Source organism: Ochotona princeps, chromosome X, assembly GCF_030435755.1.
Source record: "Ochotona princeps isolate mOchPri1 chromosome X, mOchPri1.hap1, whole genome shotgun sequence".
NCBI classification, from domain to species: domain Eukaryota; kingdom Metazoa; phylum Chordata; class Mammalia; order Lagomorpha; family Ochotonidae; genus Ochotona; species Ochotona princeps.
In genome coordinates this window covers 103,440,849-103,453,198 of record NC_080865.1, presented here as the reverse complement: position 1 = coordinate 103,453,198, position 12,350 = coordinate 103,440,849, and the positions used below count along the sequence as shown (strand labels likewise).

The following is a 12,350-nucleotide window of genomic DNA, read 5'->3' as shown; positions in this document are numbered from 1 at the left end:
TTGTCTTCACATGCGCATCCGTCCTGCACAGCCCCATGTGGGGATATATACTAGTTGCCTCTTAAAAATAAAAAGTAATTGATAATTTCATTTGGAAATGTAATTTTTGCTTTATAAAAATTTTAATATTGAGGGCATATGAATGATTTTGAAGCTCGGAGTGATACCCTCCTATGGGATGTGAGTATCCCAAGCAACAGCTTCACCGGCTGCACCCAGTGCCACCTCCTGCCTTTGGGGTTTACAGCAGGAAACAACGTAGCTAAAATTCACAGGCTGTGATAGATAGGGTTATTCATTTTCTGTCTTGCTTTTTTCTTTAAACCAGGTTGGGCTCTAGGTGAACATGGAGAATGGGCCAAATACAGCAACTTTGATGTCACCACCCGCGTGCCCCTGATGTTCTATGTCCCCGGGAGGACGGCTTCACTTCCAACAGCAGGCGAGAAGCTTTTCCCGTACCTTGACCCTTTGGAGTCCGTCTCAGAACCGATGATTCCAGGTATAAAATATGTTAAAAGTGATATTGCCTAATAGTAATTGCACCTTTCATTTCTTTTATGACATATCTTGCCAAACCCTAGACTGTCAGCTTCCATGGCCCTTCCTGCCCTGTGTTCCTTCTTGACATTGTTTAGTCAGCACACATTTGCTGAATACCTCCCGTGTTGTGGGTGTGGGAGCAGTGGCGTAACTAGAGCTGACACATCTGGTTGCTGCCCAGGAGGATTTCCGGATTGGGCAGGGACAAAGGAAACAGGTGTTCTCTCTTGTGTGGAGAAAGCTGTCATACAGCTGAGAGCAGTGTGAGCGGGAGCTGGAGGAAGGCCTGCCTCCCTACCAGCCGAGCTAAATCCTTAAGCGGCACACTTTGGCAGCGATTCAGCCCTTTGCACATGTCAAATGAAACATTTTCCATGTTGGCAGCTTCATGGACTGGCAGCCACTCATCTACTGACCCACTCGATCTGTAAATCTCTTCTGTCCTTCCTAATGATGAAGGGCAAGTTTATTTTGACCTGATGTGCCAGTCTTTCAAAGCTCTGAAAATTTGCAAAAATGACTTCCACCTCTACCAATCCCTCCTCTTTAGGTTGAAATCCTCAGGCTTTGACGATTCCTCACGAAGGTACTGTTAGATTTGTGGTTATCCTGGTCCCTGCTTCCATAATGCTCCACTTTGGGAAAATACCCTGGGTCAGGTATGCCTCACGCCCATGAGGGACCATCTGTGCACATTCTTGGGAGTTGCGTCCTATCTCCTTACTGCATTTCAGAGGCAAGCCATGTATATATTGGATGTACTTTGCTCTTTTTCTTCAATTATTTCCTCTACCTCGAAATCTGCTAAACAGGCTGCCCTTTTTCTGAGCTTCTGAATTTAATCCATCTGTAGCATTGAAATCCTGTATTTTATAATGATTCCTGTTTAAATTTATATTGATTCTGGACTGTCGCCTTTTTGGAGGAGTCTGCTTTATGATGCCCAATTTTATTTTTGATATACTTGGATTTTTGATATTTTTTAAATGCTTGATATGACAAGATTTTTAAAGAAGGTTTATTATTTTCATTGGGAAGGCGGATTTACAGAGAACAGGAGAAACAGAGAAAAAGGTCTTCCGTGTGCTGGTTTACTCCCAAAATGGCTGCAGTGGCCTAGGCTGAACCGATCTGAGGCCAGGAAGCAAGAGCTTCCTCTGGTCTCTCACATGAGTGTAGGATCTCAAGACGTTGGCCATGCTCCACTGCTTTTCCAGGCTATATATACAGAGCTGGATCACAAGTGGAGCAGCCAATATTGGGTGTCAGGTCTTGCAGGGAGAGGATTAGCCAGTTGAGCTATTGTGCTGGCCCCATCACAGCAAGCTTTTTAACCCTTTGCTGGAAGAAATATGCTGACAGGTTATGATCCTTTTAAAAATTTCTGTGGAGAGAGAAAACAAGTTAAAAATTCATGTAACTACACTGTCATCCATTTTAATCCTAATTTTATACTTAGCTTATGTGTTTTCCTGGAACATCAGACTTGCATGTAAAACCACCTGCCAATTTGCCCAGTCTGGAGTGCCTGAATATAAACTTCTATTTCACCTTCAGTCTCCTTTTACACACACATCTCCTTCTGGGGAAATGGTAGTAATTGCTCATGACAAAAATCATGGAATCGTACCTTATCCCCTTTCTTTTAAATTAATTAATTCTTTCTTTCTAATATAGTTTACATAGTTGAGAGGGAAGCATGCCCATGAGGGCCTCTGATTAGGGTGAGGAGGACCAGGTATGGAGGGATGTAAGGTGGGTGGGACACAGGTTCTAGGTTTTTTTTTCTTTGTTTTTTCGCTGTGTCCACAGGGGAGGAGAAGGGGGCAGCTCCTTGCTGTCAGACTACATCAGCACTCAGGGATGGAGCTGGTCATTTGATGATGCCTTACAGACACTGATTTGGGGAACAGTGATCTGAGGGTGTTACTTGAGTGGACTTGATAGTTCTGAGAAGGTATTGGTTTCATTGCTGCAGGGTTGAGAAAATCTTTTCAAGTTCTATGGGTGGACAAAATCTACCACAGTGCATCCACAGACCCAGGAACATGTTGCAAAGCTCGGGCAGGAGAATTGTGCAGCCTGTTCTGCTTTCCATCCTGTGGCGTGGCAGTCGATGTGCCCTGCTGGTCTAGATGAGCTGGCCGTCATGTCCCCCATGTGCATCTGGACATGCTGTCCACTGCATAGGCATTAGCAACTGAGGAGGCCCAGTGCTAGTACATGCACTCCAAGGTTGGAGCACACATCCTGTGATTTTCTCAGTGGCTGGAGTCTGAGTCCAGTGGTGTAGTGGAGGAGTTGTGCCCCAAGAGACCTAGCCTGGGGTGACTTCAGACTTGACACTTGTAAGTGACGTGCCAGCCAGTGCAGGGTGAGGTGTGGTCTGTCACCTGCACTAGCCAACAGCATGGTAGTGAGTGCTGTTGCCTGGTCAGTGCCTCCCCAGCCCCATATCTCACATGAACCGACAAGTGCGGCAGCCCAGCCTAGCCAACCTACTGCAGACCCAGTCTTCATGCATACCAGCAGGTGTTACAGCCCGGTTGGGGTGACCCCTAATGACCTCCACCAGACCTGCTCCAGCCCCAGCTTAGCACATGCCAGCCTCTACTGCAGCTTAGCCTGGCCCAGCCAACATCCCATCCAGCTCTCATGCACACCCATGGGTGCTACAGCTTAGCTCAGCCCACCCCATCTCCAGACCTGGCTTTCACATATGCTGACAGGTACCTCTGTCTTATCCCGCCTGGCCTGCCTGCAGCCCTGGTGCTTATGCTCACGAGTGGTAGGTACAGCTTAGCAGCGGAGTGCCCACACTTTCCCTGCCAGGCATGTTCCCAGGCCTGCCTCTTGCACCTGCGAGGGGGCACTTTGGTTTAGTCTAACATGAGTCACATCCAGTCATGGCACTTGTCATCTGGTGCTGTGGCCTAGCCTGGCTGGCCCACACCCATTCTGGCTTTCATGTGTGTCAGTGAGTGCACAGCCTAGCCCAGCCTGACCTGTCCCCAGTCCCAGCTCTCATGCTCACCAGTGGAAGCAGCAGCCCAGCAACGGAGTCTCTGAACTTCCCCTACCACAGCTTCTCCCAGTCTTGGGTCTTGCATGTGCCAGCGGGTGGTACAGCCCTGTCTGGGATTACCTGCCCCCAGTGTTGGCATTTGTCATCAGATGCTACAACGAACTTAGTCTGGCTGCCCCCAGTCCAGCTCTCACCTCAGAGTTTAGTAGCCTAGGTTAGCCTGGCCCATCCCCAGCCCTCATGTGCACTGGCGGTGTTGCGCTTTTACCCAGCCTGGCCTGTATCCTCTCGTAGCCCTCACTTGTGCCAGTGTGTGCTGTGCATTGATTGTGCCTGGCCAACCCCTAAAACTGGCTCACACTATGTCAATGGTTACTGCAGCCCAGTCTGATTTAGCTTGCCTGCCACGCTTCCCTCCCCAGCCCCAGCTCTTAAGCTCACTAGTGTGAACTGTTCCTAGCAAGGGAGTTCCCCACGTTCATGTACCAGCCCACTCTCAGTAATGTATCTTGTGTTTAACAGTGGGTGCTCTTTTCCAGACTGACATGGCTGGCTGCCAGTGCTGGCACTCGTTGCTGTGTACTGCAGCAAAACCCAACTGGCCCCTAACCATTCAGTCTTTCGTTGATGGATACTACAGTCTAGCCCATCTAGGTCACCCGCATACCTGGCTCTTATGTGACCCAGTGGGTGCTGTGACTTAGCCGGCCTGCCCCACACCCACTCTGACTCTCGTGAGTGCCAGCAGGAGCTGGAGCCTAGCCCAGTCTGGCCTGCCCACAGACCTAGCCCACATGCATGTTGATTGGTGCTGTAGCCTGGCCAAACCCAGCCTTCTGGGGATTTGTGTGGCCCAGCTTGGCTTGGCTTATCACCACTCCCAGCTTTTTCTCTGTAAACCTGTGAGTGCTGCAAACCCACAGAGGTGAGCCTACAAGTTCTCTACAGAATCTGCCCCCATGTGGTTCTCTCGCATTCTGGTGGGTGTTGTGGCCCAACCTGATGTGGCCCACCTCCTGCTCTAACACTCATGGACAGGTACTGAGACCTAGCTCAATTAGGATTGCCCTCCAGTTCTAGCTTTTTCATGCACTGGTGGGCTGTGGTAGAAGCTACCTTACTTAGCCCAACTCAGATCTCCCGTGTTGGCGGTTTCTTGGCCTCCCTCAGACATGTCCTCCGGTTTTCTCCTACTCCCTCTCAGTTCCCTTGCCATGTCAGTGCAGTGGCCTGGTCTGTGGAAGCCACTCCGGAAGTCATTCCTCCCCTGTCAAAGATGCCCTCAGCTGATTCTACTCCAGTATGTACTCCCCTTTCCTGGACAATCTGCAACCCCTCCCCATTCCACTGGTGGGCTGGGGTGGAGTGGCGTGGCCTGGAGTTCTCTGCCTTCCCCACTTACCTTAAAAAAAAAAAGAATAGAATAGGCAACTATGTTGGCATACTGGTATAATTAACACGTTTGTCATTAACTGGGTCCAGCACGCCCACCAGCTACTGGATGCTTTTTTTCCAGTAATGAACACTTGCGTAGGTACACAGCAACTTGGCAAGCTGCCTACCACTGGGGCCCTGTCTGTATCTTATATTCCGTATACAGTGTGCTTCTACTGGAAAGCCTGTCATTCTGCATTCAGAATATCTCCCTAGGATTTTTTAAAAAGATTTATTTATTTTTATTGGAAAGTCAGATATACAGAGAAGAGAAGAGACAGAGAGGAAGATCTTCCATCTACTGTTTCACTCCCAATTGGGCCAGAGCTGAGCCGATCCGAAGCCAGGAGCCAGGAGCTTCTTTCAGGTCTCCCACGCGGGTGCAGGATCCCAGGGCTTTGGGCGGTTCTTCACAGATTTCCCAGATCACAAGCAGGGAGCTGGATGGGAAGTGAGGCTGCTTGGAGAAGAAGCAGTGCCCATATGAGATCCCTGGTGTGCAAGGCGAGGACCTCAACCACTAGGCTACCATCCCTAGCATTGACCCATCCCTAGCATTTCTTAACTACCTCCACTGCTACCACCTTGGACCAGGCTGCTAACAAGTCTTCCAAATTGATGTTACAACTTGATAAAGGGTCTCTTTGTGCCCTTAACTCTAGGTTTTTCCAAGTGATGGTGTTAAAACCCCAGACAGGTTATATTACCGTCATTCCTGAGTCTCCTATACTCCCAGCTCAGCTCAGTGAAAACCCTGTGATAATTGACAAGGCCTTATGTGACTCAGCCCCCTGTAATTCCCCTAATCTTTAGACAGGTGTTCAGGCCAGTTGTCCTGTATAGTACCCACAGTCTGAGTTTATCTCCTTGTGTATTCATGATTAGATTCAGAATAGACCTTTTTTTGAGTGTACTCTGTATTCATTGTATCTCAGTGGTGTCAGCCAGTGATATTCATAGTAATGCTAAGGAGTGTAAGCCAGAAAATAAAATTGTTTTTCTGTGGTTTTTATTATTATTATATTTTAAAGATTTATTTTATTTTTTATTGGAAAGTCAGGTATACAAAGAGGAAGATCTTCCATCTGTTGATTCCACTCTCCAAGCAGCCGAGCTTCTTCTGGGTCTCCCCCACAGGTGCAGGGTCCCAAGGCTTTGGGCCGTCCTCGACTGCTTTCCCAGGCCACAAGCAGGGAGCTGGATGGGAAGGGGGGCTGCCGGGATTAGAACCGGTGCCCATATGGGATCCTGCCACATGCAAGGCGAGGACTTTTGCTGCTAGGTTACTGCACTGGGCCCCAGAAAAATAAAATTTAAAAGTTTATCTTTAAACTTTGTTTTGTTACATACAACTTAAATATATTAAAAAAAATGAAATTTGGCATCGTAAAAGCAAAAATCTTAAAGATCAGAAAGGCTAGCTTAACAGGGCAAAACCAAGATCAGTTTTAACAGGATTTATTATAAAGCAAAGGCTTTAGATAATAAAGATATATCAATGATGATCATATGCCACTTTATATCAGTTAGGATAGCCATTTAAAAAAGATAGCAAGTGTTAGGACGTGGAGAAGTTGGAATGCTTGTGCACTGATTACAGGACTGTAAGCTGGTAAGGTTGTAATAAGAACAGTTTGGTGATTCCTCAGAAAGTTCAACAGAATTACCATATGCACTTCTAGGAGCATATCCCACAGAACCTAGGACAAGTATTTATACAAAACTTTGTTACCAACTCTTCACGGTAACCAGAAGGTGGAAGCAACCCAAGGTGTCCATTGCCAGAGGAGGGCTAAACAAAATGTGCCCTATTCATACAGAGGAATAATATTCAGAGTTAAAGGGAAAGAAAGCTTGACGCAGGTACGAACAACCCATACGTTGGCTTCCTTGGGAGAGGGAGGCTCGGCGGGACTTCGGGACCACCCCATCCTGGAGGCCAGGTTTTTTGGCCCACAGGGGTGGCTGTAGCTGGGCTGCATGCTGCCCTGGGGGAGGGGCTCACACAGTGGGCCTTCAAGACCCCCAGCTTGGAGGCTCTTCGAGCTTGGTGTAGGTACGAACAGCCGAGCACACTGGCTCTGTTGGGGAAGGGAGACTCGGCGGGCCTTCGGGACCACCCCATCCTGGAGGTCAGGTTTTTTTGGCCTATAGGAGTACCTGTAGCTGTGTAGCCCTGGCACCAAAGGTGCAGGGCAAAGCTACTCGGGCTGCCCAGGGGCACACCCTCATGGTTAGAGCATTCTGATTTACAGGGGTGATGGAATCACACAGGTGGCAGTGGGAGATGACCTGTGGTTTTTATGCCTATGTTAGTAATTACAGCTGAGGGACTTCCGTTGATAAGTCCACGGCATGTGTATGTACAGAGCGGAGAACAAGAGTGAGAGAAGTGGGTCTAACAGCAGAATCTGGGGGGCAATGTGGGCTCACCCCTGTGGAACTGCAGTCTGCTGACTCCTGCTAGAACTGAGGATGGGGTCAGGCCTTGCGGGGAGCTAACGGGGCACCCCAGCTGGGTTGGAGTTCCCACTGGAGAGCGAGAGTAGGATTGAGAGCAGCGGGCATGGCTGGACATGGCTATGGACTACACCGGCATGGCTGTGCGCTGGCACGGTGGAGTGACTGGGCTTAACTCCAGCCCCCTGGTACTCGTGAGGGCCAGTTTGGGTGTAGAACAGGCCAGGCTAGGACTTGACTCCTGCTGAACTATGTGAATGCCGTGTCTGGGTGTGGACCAGGTAGCGCTGGGCTTCAATACCCAACAACAAGAACCAGAATGGGTGTGGCCGGCTGAGCAAGGCCACTGTTCTTACCGGGACAGGAGGTGGACAAAGTCAGCCTGGACCAATGACCCACTGGTGTGTATGAGAGCTGCCACTGGGAGGAGACTCGATGGAGGAGCTTGGGAAACTCCCTCATTGGGACACAGTCCCTACAGGAGAGCGCAAGAAGCAAGGCAAGGAGCAGCCCAGACCATGCCAGGTTACAGTGCCCGCCGGCATACATGTGGGTCAGGTCTGGGGACAGACCAGTCTGGGCCAGCACATAACACCCACTGGCAGATCTGAGAACCAGGGCAGGGGACAGCAGGAATTGGCAACACCAGGCAGTTCACATTAGGACCAGAACAGCGATTAGGGCTGAGAAACACTGCAGCACCATCAACAGGAGCTGGAACAGGGGTGGGGCAGACTAGGTTAGGCTAGGCTGCACAATAAAACTGCGGAAGCTCAGGCGAGGCAAGTCATGCCAACCTGGGCCAAGTGGGGCCAGGTACGTGAATCCCAGGGACAGGGGATCTGACGGCTTGGGTAGGTTGGCTCAGGTATGGGGACCACGTGTGGTGTGGGATGCATTCCTGAGCCCCGGGGACAGGGGAGCTGGTAGGGTGTGGGTTCACTTGGCCAGAGCCTGGGGCCTGCATACTAGGTGGGTGTTGGTTCCGTGAACCCCGAGGTGGGGAATCTGGTGGCACTTGGGTTTCCTGGCCTGGGTCCCAGGGCCCACATGCTAGGTGGGTGCCAGATTCGTGAGCCCCAGGGGTGGGGGATCCAGCGATGCTTGGGACACCTGGCGCAGCTTTTTGGACTCGCCTGCAAGAACATGCCTTACTTAATGAAAAAGGTGGAGCAGTGGACACAGGCCATTGTAAAAGGAGATTAAGGCAGCACATTTGGTGCTGTAGCAGAACAGAACTAACTGGACAACAACCCCAAACAAACAATGACAGCAAATAATTTCGGTGAATAGAGCCAGTGGACATTGGGAGGGTGACATCCTCGGATCGGTGCAATTGGCAGCATTCCAGAACTATCCAAACCACTTGGACAGAACCCTTGGAGTATGTCCACATGGAGACTCTGGGTTGATATGAGGTGGTGGCTCCTCATCCCCGGGTACCGGGACTGGAAAGTTGTGAGTGGTTTTCCCCTTTGTTTCTCCCCTTCCTCCAGGAACAGCAAGAAGAAATAGCAAATTTGGAAGCAATGAATTCACCCAATTTTCCCTAAACTTTGATCCTTCCCACCCTGATCAACCATGTAATCATTATCTTAAAAAATAATAATAATGAACAAAAAAGGGGGGGAGATATTCTGATGCATGCTGATGCTGGCTGAACCCTGGGGATATTGTGCCAAATGAAATAAGCCAATTACAGAGGGGGAAGTACTGAATGATCTCAGATGAGGGATTGGAATAGTCAACTTCATAGATAGAAGCAGAGAATGGTGGTTGCTCATTGTTGGGGGGAGAGAGAATAAGGAATTTTTGTTCAATGCGGATAAAATTTCAGTTGAATAATATAAAAAGCACTTGGGAGATGCGTAATGGTGATGGATGCATGACACTATGAAAGCATTTAATGTTATTGGACTAGAAAGGGTTAAGATGGTCAACTCTATGCTATGTGTGTTTTACCACAAACAAAAGGTTGGAGTGGGTATTGGGTACAACAGTTAAGAAGCCTTTGGATAGTCTGCCAGCTCTACCTTCAGACCAGAGATGGTCTCCCCAAGAAAGTGTTGAATTTATCTGGACAATAAGATGCTGGTCTCTATGCTTGGTATATGTTTGCAAAGAAAGAATCTTGACTGAATTTGAACTTTAATACTACAACAAGGTGGAGGAATCCACCATGGGGGGAGGGCACGGGGAGGAATTGGGGGAATCCCAGAGCCTATGAAACTGTCACATAATGCAACGTAATTAAATTAAAAAAAAAAAAAAAGCCTTCTGGAACTTCACATCCCGTATCAGAATGCCTGGGTTTGAATCCAAGCTCCATTTGCAGCCTTGCTTCCTGTTTCTGCATGCTCTGGGAAGCGGTGTTGATGGCTCATGTCCGGGACCCCAGCACCGTGTGCGAGACTTGCATTGACTTTCTGGTCCCTGGCTCCTGCCTGAGCAAAGCCTAGTTGCTGGGGCATCTGGACAATAAGCCACCGCATGTTCTGTTTATGTCTGTGTCTCTGTTCCTCTGCCTTTCAAATAAAAATTAAAATGAAAAAAGATGACCAACATCCACAAATATACACATCAGGGAAGAAGAGCTCTGTGGTATCATGTTGCAAGATTCAAAATATCCTGTTGTTGTATAGGCTTTTTACCTGGTGGTGCCAGTGTTAATTGATGATGTGGCCTATTCAATTATTATACTACCTGGCGGAAAATTCAAGTGATTCCTCAAAGTGCCAAGAAGTTGAAGGCACCTTAATTTTCCGTGCCACTATATGACTGGCTAAGTAATCATTTGATGGTTAGGTGCTCAGATGGAGGTAATCCTAAACTTCTTTGGCTAAAAATAAATGTTATAAATGAAAGAAAACATGTTGGAGCCCCAACAGGTTCCTTTCTCCATCCTGCTTGCTTGTGACAAGCTTCTGTGATGTTAATGGATTTTGTTATGTCACTTCCTGTTTTAGGCAGGCAAACCACGGACCTTGTGGAACTCTTGTCGCTCTTCCCTACACTCGCTGGACTGGCAGGACTCCAAGTTCCACCTCGCTGCCCCATTCCTTCATTTCATGTTGGGCTGTGCAGGGAAGGCAAGAACCTTCTAAAGCATTTTCGATCTCATCAGTTGGAAGAGGGTCCGTACCTCCCTGCTAATCCCCGTGAGTCAGTTGCCTATAGCCAGTACCCTCGGCCTGCAGACTTCCCTCAATGGAATTCTGACAAGCCAAGTTTGAAAGATATAAAGATCATGGGATACTCCATACGTACCATAGACTATAGATACACTGTGTGGGTTAGCTTTAGTCCTGATGAATTTCTGGCTAACTTTTCTGACATCCACGCAGGGGAGCTGTATTTCGTGGATTCGGACCCACTGCAGGATCACAACATGTATAATTACTCCCACAGTGAAGAATTTGCCCTGCCTTTCACGCCTTGAGTTTTGTCAAGCGCAGCGGTAAAGCATGCCCTCTCCAGGTGGGGCGAGTAGAGTGCTGGTTGGACTGTGACTACCTGTCACGTTGCAAGCAGCGTGGGTGGTGCACGCAATCAAAGCATACACCAACAGCTTGGCCTAAAAATGTAGTTTCTATCCAAATTTTTATTTATTTAAGTTAATTGGTAATTGGCTGGGGGCTGGGATGAGCCTGTTTTTCCTCTTAAACCAGTTATAGCTTACCCAACTTATTAAATAAAACATGTCTTAACAAAGTTCTAAATCATTTTGAGGATTGTGAAGACTTTTAATTAGTATAATTAACATTTCAATACCATAGAATGTAGTCATATATTCCTTAATGGGAAAGTAACCAGAAAGGCAGGGTGTAGTAATAAGATTAGCCTGTATCTTAAAAGGGAGGAATATGTCAAAGCTGATCAATTTTCAGTCACTTTCAGAAAAGCCAACAGCTACCTGAAGAACCAAGGTTAAGGTGAAACAAGATATGACAGATAGGATTGTTTCTGAAGCATTTAAATTGTCACCAGAAAAAACACAAGGCATTATATTAAAATCAGTCGAAGTTTATGATAGATATTTCTTACTTATTAGCCTAGGCTAGTTGTGTATATTGCCATGATCTCAGAGGTTACTGGTCAGTTTGTGCTTGAGTGAAGATTTTTCATTTCTCATGCTGTTGAATCTGTCTGTTTCTTCTGGAAACCTTGGCATTTGTGGACAGTTTCCCTTAACTTTTTTTTCACATTTTGTATCCTCTTATTCTCTCCACTGTGGTTTTGACAATACGATCTGGATTATCTTTCTCACTCATTTTCAGTGTATTTAGCTTTCTTTATACTCCCTTCTAGTTAGAATGATAAGCTTTCACACAGATTTTCATGTTACATCCATTTGTTTGCTGCCTCTGGTTGGTTACAGTATGCACTCTTTCTTCTTGTTTTATTTTTGAAGCACAGTTTTAGTATCAGAAACCTCCAAGTTCTGCTCTTGATGAAGTCAGTCATAAGCTGGGGCTGTGTGTCAGAAGAGAGTAAGCAAGGAAGCTATGGCAGCTGCCAGCTTAGCAGTGAGTCTGTGACGCATGTCTTCCAGCTGTGAGTTCTTATTCCCTTCTGTGACCAAAACTCCATCCTGGTCTCGGTCTCCACGGGCTACTTTTATACATCTGCCTCTACAGGAAGCACTTCACTCTCATCTTCTCTGCAGGAGTGTAGAGCTCCAGGATACTTAGGTCTCCTTAGGTTTTAGTTTTTCTTGACTTTCCTTTATAGATTCCTCGTTCTAGAAGCAAGGGCTGCATTTCAACTTGAATGGAATACTCTAAGTCATCTTACAAGTTACGGTTGTTTTTGTGTTTCTGTACTGAACCCAATTTAGAGCTGTTTTTCATTTTTCATGTGTCCAACATTAGGATGAGTAACCACTTTT

General features: G+C 47.5%; 1 protein-coding gene across 1 annotated transcript in view; it reads left to right on the top strand.

The window, feature by feature from the left end:
- Positions 1-11,328, top strand: part of IDS (iduronate 2-sulfatase) — a 30,117-nt gene extending 18,789 nt beyond the window's left edge. Inside the window, exons 8-9 of the mRNA XM_058658280.1 lie at positions 329-502; positions 10,429-11,328. Of these exons, the coding sequence (XP_058514263.1) occupies positions 329-502; positions 10,429-10,901 (647 nt within the window). The 3' untranslated portion in view covers positions 10,902-11,328. The remainder of the gene's footprint in view (positions 1-328; positions 503-10,428) is intronic.
- Positions 11,329-12,350: the final 1,022 nt, after the last annotated feature.